A 17,221-nucleotide genomic window follows, 5' to 3' on the forward strand; every position below is an offset into this window, starting at 1 on the left:
TAAAAAAAAAAGACAGGAGGAAGATCTAATAACCTAGACAAAACACGCCATAATCATCCAAAGCCTGCAACATATTGTGTGCCTGGGGGTTAGCAAGCCAACAGAGAAGTTAACAAAGGCATTTGGGGAATGAAAATTCACAGAATTAAGGACAAGATCGTCTCACTATTTTATTGTGTTCCATTCAAGTCTTGCTAAGACAAGCATTTACAGTAACTTCTTTGTTGAAGGGCAAAATAAATTGATTGCTTAGACAAACCTTTATTAAAAATAACTACTATAATGCAGGCTGATTGAAATTATAATAGACTACGTAGCTTCAGTACTGCAGAGCTCAACATGGGCTAGCTGCTCTTTGAGAGGAGCTGTGGAGGTGGAAGTGAGCAGCGTGATGGCACAGCTAGGGTGGTCGCAGTGCCAAGAGGGCCTTCACAGCTGGCTCTGATACGTGTGCCACACTACAGCACGGGCACGACCTTAATATGACTTAATTCTTCAATAAGTTGCCCAATAGTTTGTTTGCCAAACACAGGAATCCCTAAAAACGCCACGCAGACCAAAATGGATACCTCATGGATCCCATGTTTGCATCCTGTAGAAAGTTACAGTTCAGCTAAACAATTAGTACTGTTTTCTAAAGCAAGGGCAATGACTATTGGGTTTAACCGTCTTGTACTGCAAGACAAGTGGGGCACGCCAGGCGCGGAAGTTTAAAAACCAAAATATAGACAGCCCCAGATGCAGCCTCCATAGGTATGATTAAAAAAAATACTGGAAGTAACAAGGGCTACTCTCCACAGCTTGCTGGTTTTTTAAAGCACAGATTTAAGTACAGAAGCCTACACAATAGTCTGACTCATACTCGCTACAGAGGTGGAAAAGCTCCTACAGTGTCCTTCCTTCAAACATTGTTTAGGGCTTTTGTTTTCCTACAGGACACAGGGGCTCTCCAGTTAGTTAATTGGGGTAAGTGCTTGCAGCCTTCAAGGGAACATGCCTTTTTTTTTTTTTACTTTTTTAAACCAGCTTTTACTATTACCATTTTAAAATAGGAGACCTGGCTGTGCAGCTTTGTGAGGTGCTGTCTTTTTGCCCAAAGGATTGGCTACTGCTTCCCAGTAATGATTTTTTCCTTTATGATCTGCTGATAATCTTTACAGTGCCAATGATGGAAAAGAACCCCATTTGATTACAAGTACTGATGCTGACTGGCTGGTTTGGAGAGTAGGAGAGTAATGCACCACATTTATACCCTCTGTTAGCACACAGACTTGACCTGCTGCTTGAATTCATGTGGTGCCATTAACACAGACCATTCTGTTTTCTTACTCTCATTGAAGTGAGTTTTGCTGTCTTTATGATGCAAAGATGGTAGAGCCAGTGTTCCAACGCAAGAAGTCCAAAATAACTTTTATTAAGAAACCAGGAAGGCACAACCGTGTTTACTTGCAGTGGGTGACCTGAGTTAGCAGGGAATTTAATTCTGCCCTTGGCTACTGTGAACAGAATCCAGCTTTGCAGAGGTATTTCACAACTGAGAGTAAAGTTTATCCACTGGTAGCTTCAGCAATGTTTAGTTACCTTCTCCTCCACAGCAAGATAAAACAGACACAGCATCCACGTAAGACAACCAAAACTTTAAGCAGACAGAAGTCAATCAGGGCCTTCTGCTGCTGCTTAGTGCTCACTGAAGTATTCAGTTAGCACATCCATGAGCTCCTGCTTCTTCCCCCCCCCCTTCAGCCCGTAAAGCCTGCATGCCTCCTTCAGAACAGGTACAGTGAGCTTGCCTAGAGTGCCCTTCTGCACATGACTCCGCAGCTCATCCTTTGAGACTTCTACCTTGGGCCTCTTCTCAGTTTGACCATCAGAAGCTAGAAAGACACATTTTAGAACACCAAGATTTTTAAAAGTTTCTTAATAAAAAGACATCAACGTTTCTTATACATAGCACAGTTCATGACCATTATTAGCACATGGTACTTTAACAGCTACCTACACACTCACAGACCTAGTTTCCATATTTTGTTTTAAGAAGCAGGTGTCACTCACTACGTAACTCATATAGTGTATTCCATCGATATGAGTAAATCTCAAACTCAAGTATGAAACCTTGTGTTCTCATGGAAAGATGACCCCCAAATGAAACTTTTAAGGGATTCTCATCTAGACAGGAGAATGCAACCATTCCACAGGGAGTTCAGCTAACTGACACACACTTTACGCAGAGTTTCATAGACTCCCAAACTACACATGTACTTCAGCATTACTTAGACAGTTAGCCCTCAAGATGCTTATCTTGGACTTGCTAAACAGTCCATGCATAAAAGTCTGCTTTCTCACCAAGAACAGAAACTGAAAGCATGAACAATTTTACCACTCTGTTGTAAAAAAAAGCAAAGTTATCAATAATGATAATGATAAAAAAATAAACAAATAGATATATTGCAGTAATTTACCCACACTGTTTGCTATACTTCTCTGGTTTTGTAATTTGCGGTTTCTCGTTCCAGCAGTTCTCTAGCTGGATACCACAATATCCTCTACTCCCTAAGAATCACTGCTGGATATAGGTCCACTTTGTTGTGGAGAAGAATGACGAGTTATTGCACAAGCACCTTTTTAACCTATGAGACAAACTGAAAATGCAGAAGCCTCTAAACAAAGAACACAGACACCATGTTGCATGTCTACACCACCATTACTTACCTTCTTTTCTCTTTACAGCCTTCCCCTCAGGATTGTAGTCAGGGGGATAAACCAGCTGCTTAAACTCCTCCACCAGGTTGCCCAGCCTACGGTCCATCTCTTCAGCCTTTGGCACTGGCAAAGAAGAAAGATTTGCCCTCTCAAAAACAGAGTGATCACAGGGAAGTCTAAAGAAGGCCATCACCAAAGACAATTGTGCTTCTGTAATAACTAGCATGCAAGTGTCTTGCAAGCATGCAAAATGCAGACCTGTGTTATGACATTCACAAATGAGAAATTTACAGCTCTTGATAATATCAGGAGTTTATGTAATGGATCGCACATATCCCCGAACAGGAAATATATAAGCAGAACAAAACTGACATGGTGGAAGGGATATAGAAGATCTCCCACCTGGTTGCACTGTTACCGAGGTCTAATCTCAGACATTTAAAATACAACAGGTTACTGTCTAAGGTTGCGAGTAGTTTGACAGAAACAAGCTGTTCCGCCTCATGTATTTGTATAATATCTAGCACAGGGACCTACATTATTTGTTAGGTATCACTTCAGAAGAGATAAATAGTTACTCTAACGCTATTCCTGGAGTACAACATAATTTTAAAAAAAGAAATTTCCCCTTCAGGAATAGGTTTCCACCCTTTGTCAAGATATTCTTACGTAGAAACTCTCACAGCCACAAGGTAGCATCATTGCCTCCGAGCACAATAAGTCTCTAAATAATTCTGCCCATTTATCAGACTGATATATTAATTAGACTCCTGAAGAGAGGAATTTCAGAGAAAACATTTGTCACCATAGAAAAAAGGTGATTCAATTTTAATTTTGGAGGGTAAAGTGATCAATTTTTCCTTTATCTTAAAAGTGACAGCATTAGAAAGTAAGGTTTCAATATTTCAGAATGGACACATCCAGAATTCTACATCTTGGAACTGCACACAACTGAAATATTTTTTTAAAAGGCATTTGGTTTTGTAGTAGCACATCTACGACTTAGAACAAAGTCAAGAGCCCTCTACCCCACCTCCCTTCGGACCCACCAATAATTCTCACTTGTAAGATCCTCAGCTTGTTCTGGTTCCAACCTATCCAGCGCCAAAGCCTCCAGGTTCCTGAAGTGCTGCTGCAAAACTGGGTTCTCAAAGCCCTCAGCCCTGTAAAGAATCCCCCAAAATGTCAATGCAAGCTGCCAAGAAGTCAGACAAGACACGTAAGAGCTGCCCCCAATCCATTTCAAAGTAAAACTTCCCTCTTTCCCACATAACAATCCATCTCACCAGAAGACCTACTTTTCCTCTTTTCAATTTACCTGCTGAATCACTATCCCATCATGCATCAACTACATCAGAAAGCTGAGTGAGACTTAGAAAGCTGTGCAAGACAAATGGAGACAGTGGCATTCTACTTTAATACCAGTTATACTACTTTCCACATACCTAGAAAAAATCTCCCATAAAAGCACTTCATAAAACTTATCCTATCTATAATGAAAAAGGCCTAACTATTCTCTCTAAAGTGCTCTAATTTAAACGATCCAGGTCTGACCTGCAATAGATTGGCAGAATCACAATAAAATGTGATACCTCTGCAACAAATAACAACAGCCCAGAGAACGCGAGCAATCCTATAAAGAATGCCAGAACGTGCTACATACTGCATGGGTGCCTGGGTATTCAGAATAATTAAGAATTAAGTTTGGACAAAGCTACTGCAAAGGGAAGCAATTTGCATCAAAATGCATCAAAATTCCATCTTGTGGACACCACAGCTGAACAACGTATGCAACAAGAGCAAGCAACAGTGTTGTGTTTTCTTCCCTGTGCCACCCACCCACACGCACACTATGTATCTCCCTGTACCTGTATTTGAATCGGAGTTTTTTAATTATTTCTTTCATTTTGTCCACCTGCTCTTGACTGGCTGGCACCTTTTCTGTAAAATCAACATTCCGTTTGTCATCTGCATATGGTAGGAAAATGATGTGGAAACCTACACAGAAGAGAGAGAGCAGAGCACAGTTATGCAGAACCATTGCCTCAAAACAGTAATTTATGGGAAAGACCAAGATGCTTATTAGCTACGTCTGATGACTCCCCAAACTAGCTACTATTTTGCTGTAAACAACAGCAATCCATAATACTTCCTCATACCTACAGCATGACACACAATCCCAATCTTAATGTATATAACCAACATCACTAATGGCTTTTTGAAAGTGTTTCAAACTAAATGCATAGCTAAGACCTGGAAACTTGTCGCCTGCTTTTTATAAAGGAGATCAACTTGTGCACCTTCCCCATCTCTCACTGGATATGAGCTTGAAAAAGGCTTGTTTGAAAATTAAGTTAATGCCCACATTTATTTCTGAAATGCTTTACATTGTAGACAAGCAGCATTATTCCTCTACTTTACAACCTTTCCAGAAGATGGTTTCCAGTTAAAGAGGTGAGAAAACGGAAAAGAGCAAGAGTCTGCCTTTGCTCTCCTATCACTCCCCACTGAAGCGCTACGGTGCGAGGGTCAGTATGTGAAATTGTTTATTTAAGGCTTTAAAATGTATCCAAGGATACAATAAAATTCAGGGGAAGATATTCCATCTAGTCAGCAAATAGAAAAAAGTGCATTTAATTTTCAGGTCAGTTACTTGAATCTGCTAAAAAAAGGAAGGAGGCAGGAAAATACTGCAGCCATGTTATACCTGAGCAAGCACTGATGCAACTGGAGTTTTAAAAATAGATTCAACACCACATGCTTACAATGACAAAACTGAAGAAAAGGGATGTTGGAAAGCACAGTTTTAAGGGGAGCAGCACCAAGAATGTTTTTACGCAAGGAGGTTATTATGCTGACCTCATCCAATCGTGCAGGGAAAGGCAGCATCTCTTCCCATACCTGGAGGGGCTATCTGCACTTTCTGCTCATCCACCTCTTCGTGCTGGGGAACCAGGGCCACGAAGTAAGGGGGTGTGTTCCGGCGGGCAGTGTATCTGCACAGTGCCATCACCTCCCTCTCCAAGCATTTCATCAATAAGGCATTAAATAGCGTTGTACTCCCTGCAAAGTAAAGACTCTATTGGTCAGACTGACAGCTTTGCTCCTTTGTTCAGGAATGTAACCCTACGTATTACAGTTTCAATACCTGTGACTTCTTTGAGATGTTTGCAATATTGCAGAGGTAAAAAGCAACTTTTGGAAGGGGGAGCCCTTGAAAATGAGAATGTTAGTCTCTCTCCTGACCAGAGCAGTGGGAGTTCTAGTGAAAGAAATGAAATCACCACCATCTGAGCAACGAAATACAGTTGAAAACAGGTATCTACAAAGCCTCTTTGTGGTTTGGTGGGACATCACTATAGCAGCACATCATACGACCTTTTGCAGAAGTAATACACTAAGAATTCAGATTGCAATATTCCTCTGTTGAGGCACACATTTGCTTTGTATTTTACCAGATATGTTGGTCAGGAAAAGACTGACATGCAAGTAAGGTGTTTGATTCAGGGAACTGCTAAGCTCAAGAAGCAAATGTAAAGGTTCGTCTTTAGTCATTTTAGACACTGCAAAGCATCTGTTCATAACTCAGCCCTCTTTATCCACTGGTAGATTGAGAAGCTGGAGTTTTTTCTTTAGTATTGCAGCTTGGGATGGATTAATACTATATTTCTAGATAAGTAGACTTACAAATACACATAAAAAGGGGAGAAAAAGCAGTCCTAAGCATCCCCTCCATCTCTCTTTACAAGCCCATAAAGTGCTGTTAATTCAACTGTACTTCCTGAGTATTGTATTACCACTCCTAGCTGATATGGAATTAAAACCAGCAATTATCTTCACTGGTTTGGGATTTGGGTTTTGTTTGTTTTTTTTTTAACCACCTTTGCCTTCTTGTCAGGTACTAGGATCCTTCACTTTCATGAATGACAAAACCAAGTATTTTGGGACTACATCTGCATAGTTTGATTAGATGCTTGTCATAATGGATGAAACGTGAAGCCCAATCGGCTCTTCTGCTATCGAAAAAAAGAAGAATTAACTGCAGCTGAGAGGGGCAGTAACAGTTAATTCTATACTTTTTGACATTAGCAAGTTTTTAAGTTAGACAAAGATTTTACACTCAATGATCCCCACTCAGACACACTATGAATCAGCTGGCTACCCTAATGCAAGGTGGTGAATCTTCTCTTGCCATCTTTACTTACCACTTACTAGGGACTCCTCAGGATAGATGAACTGGGAGGGCTTGATATGGTGGTGCTGTTTTAGCATTGAAAGAGGTTTGAAGCCAATCAGAAACAAGCCCGGAGAATCAAACCGTTTTAGTTCTTCTACTTCCTCTTTCTCCAGCACAATCTGGCGGTTTCCATATATCTAAACCAGGGAAGAGCAGATAGTAGTGCTGCCAGCATAAAAAAAAATGGGGGGGGGGGGAGGGGGCAGGAAGAGGATGCAATTGCTGTCTTCCACTACTGAAAAGAGGGCTATAGACAAGACAGAGCAAACTCTCATCACTAGTGCACACTGAAATGGCAAGTCACAGTCTGTGACCATTACCCTAAGGGAAATTTCACCTGGACATTAGCAAAATGCACTTTCCTAAGACAATAGTTAAGCCCGGGCACAGACAGGCTATCACATCTCATCCTTGGGAGTTCTTCAGAGCTGTCCCAAACAAACCCTAGGTGACCTGATCTGGTTTTGTGAGCCTTCCTCTGGGCCGGGTTGGACCAGACATTTTCAGAGGTCCTGTCTTATTCTAAACTTGCTTCAGCAGATGCACGTCAGCTACCTACTCCTGGCAGAAACGGTGACTGAGAAATAATGCTTTTGAAGCATCACTCATACATCACAAAAATGAAAACATATTGTAGTCCACCTGCTGAAGTGAGTTTAATGCTCAGCTTTCTGTTCATCTCCTTTACTTTATTTCAAGAAACTAATGTCCAGTATAAAGAAACTTAATATTTAATCTTAAGATAACAACTTTAAAAGCCTTTGGCATGGAAGGGCACACAAAGTGCACTTGTGACAATATACCTAGCAACTGCATATCCTGCTTTGAAATAAGGCTATGCCTGAACAGAACGTGACATTCAATCTGCATCAGCCAAACTATTAAGCAGGAAGGCAAAGCAAAGAATAAAATAACAAAAAACAAAGGTAATACGCCTTTCTTTTTGTTTGGAAAAGAGCTCCAACCCCCATCTGTGATTCACACTTGTATGTTTAATAAAATGGACAAAATCTGTTCCTAATGAATCAAAAGATAACACCAGCAGCGACAGCACAAGGCCACGCAAGGCGAGGCTCTGACAACCTGGTTCTGCCTTACAGAAAGAAGTGACCTGTGTTCCTGAGTGCACTTCCACCAGCAGCTGTGCTTTCCCTTGACAGTCACGCCAGAGAAACAACCCACTCTCACTCTGCATAGCTTACAAAGTGACCAGGCTATCCCCAGAGGTGTACAGATGTAAATATTTCTGCATCTGATCTTGAAAGTGAAATACAAACAAAAGCAGCAAGAAAATCAGCATCTCCCCCGCCACATCACAGACACAGAAAAAAGCAGGCACATAACCAATCCATTACCTGAGCCCTTTTTGTGTCACTAGGCAGGAGCAAGCTGCCTGTTTTTCCATTAAACATCCTGGTTTTTGTTTTAACTGGTTCATTAGTTTCCCGATAAAGCTTCACTGGATAGGGCTTGTGAGCTTTTTGAACAAGGTTGTAAACACCAACAGAAAGTGACAGATCTTTGTTCAGATACAGATTTAACCTGTGTAAAAAAGCAGATACAGACTTGAGACTTCCAAAAGATCACTTTTGCAAAAGAATGTAATCTCCTCAGATAATTTACTTTCTTGGACCTCCTCCTATTCTCCTCCCCTAAAATCACATGTATCTCTGGAAACGTACTATTACTTGAGTCATAATCTCACTTGTATAAAAACATTATTGCAATGCTGTCATTTCTGGCCATATAATGATTTAAACACAAATAATTTACCATATTTCTTTCACCTTTTTCACTTTGAAGGGCAGCTATGCTCAAGCAGAGCACAGGACAAGTTCAGATTTGGGTACCCCACTTGGGCTTAATGCAATGTGACCTCTGAATCCACACAGCTGTTCAGGCAGAAGGCAAAATTCCCCCAAAAGAACCCCATCAAGACAAACAATACCACGATTTAAGAAAAAAAAAAAAATCAGAAGTTAGAGAAAAATTCAGAAATAAAGGTTTAAAATTGGAGGTAATCTTCAAGTTCTGAGAGCAGAACAGTGAATTACTGTGAATGTTACTTCGTCTCCTCTAAAAGGTATCACTGGTATGGGATTCTTCCTCCTCAATTATTGGGAAACGAGGAACATTCCCAGAAGAGGAAAATAAAGTTGTGAGGAGGAGCAAGAATCCTTCCACATCATTCTGCTATGAACTCACTCATTAAAAACAACAACTGTTAAAGAGTATGTGGTTCCAAAAATACTTTCTATATGCTTTGTCAAGATCCCTTTACTGCTTCTGTAAGTATCTCTAATCCTTCAGTACGAGATCGGGAATATCAAGGCTGTGTAAATCCATACCAAGTGCCTACACACACTGGCCACATATAACTATTTAATAACAGGCCAAAATACCTACCAGTCACATTGAGATGAATTCTAAGTTAACACTAGTAAGAAAAGCCTCATTTCAATCAGATTTCACAACAAACTAAACATTTTACATGTTGCAGATTTTTTGGTAAGTATTTTACTTGGCAATGATATCATTTGCTGAAAAATTATCATTTCTGGCCAAGCTCAATACAGATGTCACACAGAGGAAAAAAGGAGGCCTAGCTTCACTCTCCACTCTTCTCGTACACCAAGGACAAATATCCTTGGAAGCTACGGATGAAACACCAGTCTTGGACTAAGGAATTACAGAATCACAGAATCACAGAATCACAGAATGTTAGGGATTGGAAGGGACCTCGAAAGATCATCTAGTCCAATCCCCCTGCCGGGGCAGGATTGCCTAGACCATATCACACAGGAACGCGTCCAGGCGGGTTTTGAATGTCTCCAGAGAAGGAGACTCCACAACCTCTCTGGGCAGCCTGTTCCAGTGTTCAGTCACCCTTACCGTAAAGAAGTTTTTCCTCATATTTAAGTGGAACCTCCTGTGTTCCAGCTTGCACCCATTGCCCCTTGTCCTGTCAAGGGATGTCACTGAGAAGAGCCTGGCTCCATCCTCTTGACACTTGCCCTTTACATATTTATAAACACTAATGAGGTCACCCCTCAGTCTCCTCTTCTCTAAGCTAAAGAGACCCAGCTCCCTCAGCCTCTCCTCATAAGGGAGATGTTCCACTCCCCTAATCATCTTCGTGGCTCTGCGCTGGACTCTCTCTAGCAGTTCCCTGTCCTTCTTGAACTGAGGGGCCCAGAACTGGACACAATACTCCAGATGCGGCCTCACCAGGGCAGAGTAGAGGGGGAGGAGAACCTCTCTCGACCTGCTAACCACACCCCTTCTAATACACCCCAGGATGCCATTGGCCTTCTTGGCCACAAGGGCACACTGCTGGCTCATGGTCATCCTGCTGTCCACTAGGACCCCCAGGTCCCTTTCCCCTACGCTGCTCTCCAACAGCTCTGCCCCCAACTTGTACTGGTACATGGGGTTGTTCTTGCCCAGATGCAGGACTCTACACTTGCCCTTGTTATATTTCATTAAATTTCTCCCCGCCCAACTCTCCAGCCTGTCCAGGTCCCTCTGAATGGCTGCGCAGCTTTCCGGCGCATCAGCCACTCCTCCCAGTTTTGTGTCATCAGCGAACTTGCTGACAGCGCACTCTAATTCCTCATCCAAGTCATTAATGAATATATTGAATAGAACTGGTCCCAGAACCGACCCTTGCGGGACTCCGCTAGACACAGACCTCCAACTGGACTCTGTCCCACTGACCACCACTCTCTGGCTTCTTTCCTTCAGCCAGTTCACAATCCACCTCACTACCCGATCATCCAGACCACACTTCCTCAGTTTAGCTGCGAGGATGCTCTGGGAGACCATGTCAAACGCTTTACTGAAATCGAGATAGACCACATCCACAGCTTTACCATCATCTATCCACCAGGTTACATCCTCATAAAAGGCTATCAAGTTGGTTGAGCATGACTTCCCCTTGGTGAAGCCATGCTGAGTGCCCCTAATGATCCCCCTATCCTTGATGTGCCTAGAGACAGCACCAAGAACAAGTTGTTCCATCACCTTTCCAGGGACGGAGGTGAGGCTGACCGGTCTATAGTTACCCAGGTCCTCCTTCTTGCCCTTTTTGAAGACTGGAGTGACATTCGCTTTCCTCCAGTCCTCAGGCACCTCTCCCGTTGCCCATGACTTAGCAAAGATGATGGAGAGTGGCCTAGCAATGACTTCCGCCAGCTCCCTCAGCACCCGCGGGTGCATCCCATCAGGGCCCATGGATTTATGGACGTCCAGGTTGCTTAATTGGTCCCTGACCCAGCCCTCATCAACCAAGACAGATTCCTCCTCTATCCTGACTTCTTCTGAGGCCTCAGGGGTCCGGGGCTCCTCAGGACAGCCTCCAACAGTATAGACAGAGGCAAAGAAGGCATTCAGTAACTCCGCCTTCTTTTTATCCTCTGTCTCCAGGACCCCCACCTCATTCATCAGTGGGCCTACATTGCCTCTAGTGTTGGCTTTACCTGCAATGTATTTGAAGAAGCCCTTTCTGTTGTCCTTGACCTCTCTTGCAAGGTTTAATTCCAAGGAGGCCTTAGCTTTCCTAGTTGCCTCCCTACATCCTCTGACAACAGACTTATATTCCTCCCAAGTAGCCAGCCCCTCCTTCCACGATCTGTACACCCTCTTCTTCCACTTGAGTTTGCCCAGCAGTCCCCTGTTCAACCATGCAGGTCTCCTGGTACCCTTCCTTGACTTCCTACCTGCTGGGATGCTCTGATCTTGAGCTCGGAAGAAGCAGTCCTTGAATGCTAACCAACTATCTTGGGCCCCCTTACCTTCTAGTACCCTGTCCCATGGGATTTCCCCTAGCAATTGCTTGAAAAGGCCAAAGTTGGCCCTCCTGAAGTTCGACCGAGGAAAGTAAGCACTGATGCCTTTATAGATAAATCATTCCAGAAAAGGGAGGTAAGATGCAGTCTAAAAATAACATCAGGTTCCTCCATTGAATGAAATATTATAACTAGGCACAAACCTGACTAAAGTCCGTTTCCTTGTCTCCTTTGCTCGTACTATCTTCATGAGATGTTCCAGTTTCCCTGACTCCTCAGGTTGGATCCCAAGGTCCTCATCCTCTGCTATGTTTATGATATCCCTGTAGAACAAATTGATATCGAACCCTCCAGGCTTCTTCAAGTGCATCAAGTCCAGGAGGATACCTAGAAACAAAGTAAGAGATAGGAGGAGGATCACAGAAACTGCTTTTTTCTTAATCGGCATGTATCTCAGCACTCTCAGATTTCTTTACCTAAGCAAAGAACTTAAGCAAGAATGAGTTCCAAATTTTCATCTGCACCAGATGTGAAAGTTTCTAGGGAAAGAGGCAAAAGACATTCTTCAACTTCAGTCAAAACAATGTAGCATAGAAAAAGTTTCCTCCCTAATTAAGAATCTGGACAACATTGTATACGGAACAGCTCTGACAAGCTCCTATAAAACATAATCTTACCTCAGGCATAGAGGGAAGTAATGAGTTCAGAAATGCCCCTTTCCCAGTTATAAGGGCTAATAGATTAAGCTTCTAGATCCAGCACATCTGCTGAACTCCAAAAACACTGGTTAATTCAGCTACACAGTTGAACTAATGAAGCATTTGCTCTCTATAGTCTCTGAGCTCAGGTTGCTGTTGTTCAGCTAATTCAAAATGGAGCCATTAAAGTAATTTTCCTTTTGTGTTAACTTAGTGTTATTATTCCCTTCCTGGAAGATGGAGGAACAATGAAATAGAGTGTTTTCCACAGCCCTCTCAAGTCCTGATTTATGCTATCAGAGTAGAAACAGAGATCCTAGAAAATAAGTGTTATTTATTGGATACCAGATTGGATAACAGATTTTCTAATTTAGATTAGATACCAAATTTCTAATTTAGAAAGCTTCAGAAAGATTCCCCAGTTCTGATGATTTTACATTCTTTTTTCGTCACAAACTTGCAATACAGTTAACATGTGCTGCAAGGATACATCACTTTTACTCTGCCTGAAATTAAAGGGGAAAATAATGACCTGTGTCTCTCAGATCTCCAGCTCTGGTCCTGGCCAGCTTGGCTTTAGCACTGTCATTGGCATGAGGGTCATCCTCGTTGGTGAAGAGCATGATCCTTTTGTGGCTCAGCCTGACTCGGACATCACTGAAGAGATTAGAGCAGGCCCAGAGTGCTTCCCCCAGTGAATAGTCAGCGTTGTGGCCAAAGGTCTGACGGAAAAGTGCTTGTCCTTCGTCTCCCTTGTATTGCTCCAGCTCTAGAACACGCTTTGCACCTAAGGGGGATAACAGCATTCACACACGTTAGAAATACTGAAAGCACCACCGCAAACTCTTCTAAATATGCACCGAGGGTCCCTTGCAGCTGACGTCCAAGTGATGTCCCCTAGCACCTCTGTGGCGGTGCCCTTCCAACACCTGGCTGAGAAAATTGTTCAGCATAGCCTAACATTTGCGATATTGCAAGCTGGTTACCACTTGAAAGCACCTACTAGGGCCAAGAGGACACAGAGTGCCCTGTGAGGCTCTTCCTTCTGGGGGAGGGAAACAGGCAGGGATCAAAGTATCGCAAAGCCTGTACAGTGAAGGGACAAGTGCTCAGCAGGAAAGGCAGCAATTGCACCCACTGCAGAGGCACGGCAGACTGCTGCGCCACCAGAGAAAGGAAAGGAGCCTGAAATACACCCTGCATGTCCACAGCACATTGGGAAAGTGGAGAATTCCTCCTGCCCCCTTGCCCCTCAAGTCAGATAGAATCAACCTAGAGGTCAGATGCAGCCCATTGATCACCACATGGAGCACAGCAACATTCAGGGCAGGTGTCTATGGCCTTTTCAAAGCTCTGCAGATTACTCCAGCCCAACTATGACTCCTTTTCCCACCTGTCTAACAGCAGATTCTCTGTTTTCTCCCATAGCTCTACAAAGGGAGACAAGCTTTCATTTTTCAGCTATTGCATTCTGCAGAACTTCTTCCTTTGTCCTTCACTCAAATTCTACAGCACTTCTGAAATTTCATGTGAAAATGTCTTTTCACCCCCCATTTACTATTTTATTTTTATCTCCTCAGCTGTCACTTAATCAATAGCATAAGTGTTCATAATTATGTACATAATAATAACTAACTACAGTATTTCTTCCTTCCCTGGAGCACACTGATCTCAGGGGCAGCAGATATACAATTTTCTTCCTGTTTAACAACATCCACCTTTCACCTGCACTGTCTTTATCAGCATGGCAAAGCTACTGCCTCTAATGCAAGGAAAAGGACAAGCAGGAAAGGAGGAGGAAAAAGGATGAGCGAGAAGCCTAAGGTGCTTCCTGCAAGAAAAGGGAGAAGAACCTAAGGCAGTCTTGTCAAGTCTTCATCGTAATTAATTCTGAAACTAGGACAAGGCACAGTTCTTTCAGGAGAACCTCATGTGTTATTAAACCTGCACCTCCTAGTTAAGAAAATGAAACCAAACCTCCTCAGAGATAAAGTCTGCTATTAAAAGCTAGTAGACAAAATCTCCCTGCAAGACTCTCCGTTGTCAGAGAATTTGTCACCACTAGCATGCATTCTTTGCACTCCTCCTCCTACCTTTTCCAATTCAGCAATGGGCACTCGTTATCAAGCAGATGCTAGCTAATTCTAAGAAATTCTAAGAAAATGGAAGAGCCAAATTCAAGAATTGCAATACTTATTATAAAAATAAGAGATGGAAAACCCCAAACAGGTTAACATATTGGACAACCTGTCCTAGCTGACCCTGCTTGAGCAGAAGGGTTGGACGAGATGACCTCCAGAAATCCCATCCAACCTCAGCCATTCTGTGATATTCTCCATCAGCTGGAAGCCATGGTGCCTTAGCATGTACATGCACTTTTCTGAAATGTGGCAGATACATGATGGGCTTTCAAGAATTCTGTTGAGATCCTCTTTAGCAGACACCAAGTGAACCACCACGTTAAAATAGATGAAAAGACATAGGAAAGGGATCTGAACCAAATATAACAGAAAAGCTAAACTCCCACTAAGTTTCTAAGCTTTCAATAAATTTCTAAATCTATCCCCCCACAACACACCTCAGTTACAGTAACTTTTTCGTTTATCTGACAGCTCTCTGTTTTCAGAGACCAGTTACTGACAAAGCTACTACACAAATTTCCTTACTCCATCTTCCTATATAACCTTCATATCACTTTACTGCCTTTACCTGGATTGTCCAGCTCCTGAAGAACATAGATGTGCTTGAAATCTGCCATGTTCTTGTTCTTTTCTGTACCATAGAACACGACACTTAACAGGTCCCTGTCACTACTAAGAATTTTGCTGGTATACACGTTCCGGATGCACTGAAAAAAAATGCACACAGGTCAAAATACAAAGAAAATCAGTTGCAGTAAGGGTGCAAAAGTTTTGTCTTTGTCAATTCGCAGTTTATACAAGCAGACTCGAGCAAAGAGAATCACACAAAATCACAGAATCAACTAGGTTGTAAGAGACCTCTGGGATCATCTAGTCCAACCTTCGACCTAACACCACTGTGTCAACTAGACCATGGCACTAAATGCCACATCTAGTCTTCTCTTAAACACCTCCAGGGACGGTGACTCCACCACCTCCCTGGGTAGCCCATTCGAATGCCTAATAACCCTTTCTGTGAAGAAATTTTTCCTAATGTCTAACCCGAACGTCCCGTAGTGTGGCTTGAGGCTATGCCCTCTAGTCCTGTTGCTAGTTGCCTGGGAGAAGAGGCCGACCCCCACCCCACTACAATCTCTTTTCAGGTAGTTGTAGAGAGCGAGAAGGACTGTAACAAATGCTTTAAGCTAAATATCACCAGGAGAAGGAATTTTGGATCTTGTTCTTCAAGAGATGTTTTTCAGTACACAGCCTTAGATGTTTTTCATTACCGTTCCCTTTTTTATGAGCAAGATCAACGAAATAAACATTTCTTAAAGACACGACCCTGAATGCGGATCGGTCGCTCTGGCTACAAACACTTCCCTCACCGAACTCTGGGCATGGCCCATCAGGTAACAGACCTCCCCACACCCCCAGGCACCCAGCGATCTGAGCCGCTCGGCTTCCACAGGGCCCCCACACTGACAGCCCAGCAGCCGCAGCCATGGTGGTGCCGATGGCCATCCCTGCGGGGCTGGCCAAGCACCCGGCGGCTCCCTGAGCAGTCTTGTTACCGGAAAATAGTAACCAAGAAAACTCCCTAAACCAAATGATACTTTAGAAAGTCAACATTGGTTTATTGCAGCGCTGGGTGCATGGGGGATCTCTCCTCCTAGCATGCACACCCAGGGACAAAAGCACACTCTATATACGTTATAGAAAAATGAATATTCATACAACTCCGAGTAAAGCCCACCTATTCCAAGAAACCTTATGCATATGCTAGTATATAATTGTCTTTGCACATGCTTACTAAATTGGGTCTTGGGTGGGCTCTGGGGGTCTCTAGTGGTCGTAACCCCCCCATAGTGATGCTGTCCACTTTATAACCCTGCTTCTGCACAAGCGTGGTCGAGGCCTTTTTGTTGACACATGCAGGTGGCTCCAAGGAGAAGATCCTGTTCTGATTCTTACAGGATTTATCTCTACTCCTGGCCCCAGAGCTGTGAATCAAGTCATTTAAGACACTACAAAGACATTGTTCGCAGTCTTGTTTATCTTTGGCCCTTCTTTGTAATTAGTGAGGAATTTAACAGAGACCTTGGATTCTCTAAGAATACTTATTCTTAGAGCAAGCAAGAGTCAGTGATGACTATAAGTGGTATCAGCCTCACCTGCATGGTCATGTCAAAGGGAGTCGCTTCGTCCCCGTCGGCCTCGAACATGGCCCTGGAGGCATCGACCAGGAAGATGAGGCTGTCCCGACCCGAGAACCTGTAATCCGCTGCGGGACGGAGGGAAACACTTTTAGCACCGGCCCCCTCTGCCGCTGACCCCCGAGGAAGGCGGGCTCCGGGCTACCCGCCGTGAGGGGGTGGTGGGCCCTTACCGACAGCCTCAGCCCCCTCCTCCCGCTGCTCGTCCTCCTCCTCCTCCTCCGCCGGCCCCTCGCTCCGGTAGTAGGACACCCACTCCGACATGGCTCCCAGCCGCGCGCCGCTGCCTGCCGCTCCTCACGGGATCCGCCTCCCGTAGAAACGCTGGCCAATGGCGAGAGAGGAAGGGCGCCGCGCCCTGACCCTCCCTCGGGAATCCGCCCCTCCCCTCTGCGTGGATTGGTTGGAAGGGGAAAAGAAGGCGGGAGCTCTGCCCGCCCTGCGGGCGGCTCCGGCTCGCAAG

The 17,221-nt window shown here is 43.7% G+C and overlaps 1 protein-coding gene across 2 annotated transcripts; it reads right to left on the reverse strand.

Annotated features, from left to right (window-relative positions):
* Nucleotides 1–1,393: 1,393 nt before the first annotated feature.
* Nucleotides 1,394–17,059, reverse strand: XRCC6 (X-ray repair cross complementing 6). Of its 2 annotated transcripts, XM_068401527.1 has the most exons (12): nt 16,932–17,059; nt 16,717–16,826; nt 15,132–15,270; nt 12,955–13,209; nt 11,928–12,111; nt 8,293–8,479; nt 6,906–7,074; nt 5,602–5,763; nt 4,569–4,698; nt 3,763–3,863; nt 2,710–2,823; nt 1,394–1,874 (listed from the first exon to the last, which is right to left on the reverse strand). In XM_068401527.1, exons 1-12 carry the CDS (start codon nt 17,020–17,022, stop codon nt 1,678–1,680), a joined length of 1,839 nt encoding a protein of 612 aa, XP_068257628.1. In that variant the 5' UTR covers nt 17,023–17,059; the 3' UTR covers nt 1,394–1,677. The 2 variants fall into 2 exon arrangements, with proteins under 2 accessions (XP_068257628.1, XP_068257629.1); XM_068401528.1 differs by lacking the exon at nt 5,602–5,763.
* Nucleotides 17,060–17,221: the final 162 nt, after the last annotated feature.

This window comes from Nyctibius grandis, chromosome 5 (genome assembly GCF_013368605.1).
Source record: "Nyctibius grandis isolate bNycGra1 chromosome 5, bNycGra1.pri, whole genome shotgun sequence".
In the NCBI taxonomy this organism is placed as follows: Eukaryota; Metazoa; Chordata; class Aves; order Nyctibiiformes; family Nyctibiidae; genus Nyctibius; species Nyctibius grandis.

What these genes read in the sequence shown, in the direction of transcription:
- XRCC6 (XM_068401527.1), bottom strand. Translation starts at nt 17,022, where the DNA reads ATGTCGGAGTGGGTGTCCTACTACCGGAGCGAGGGGCCGGCGGAGGAG. An exon ending in CCTTTGACATGACCATGCAG is followed by an intron (nt 15,271 to 16,716) that starts GTGAGGCTGATA and finishes ATTTTTTTTCAG; the next exon opens with TGCATCCGGAACGTGTATAC. An exon ending in GGCTGTAAAGAGAAAAGAAG is followed by an intron (nt 1,875 to 2,709) that starts GTAAGTAATGGT and finishes GTGTCTTTCTAG; the next exon opens with CTTCTGATGGTCAAACTGAG.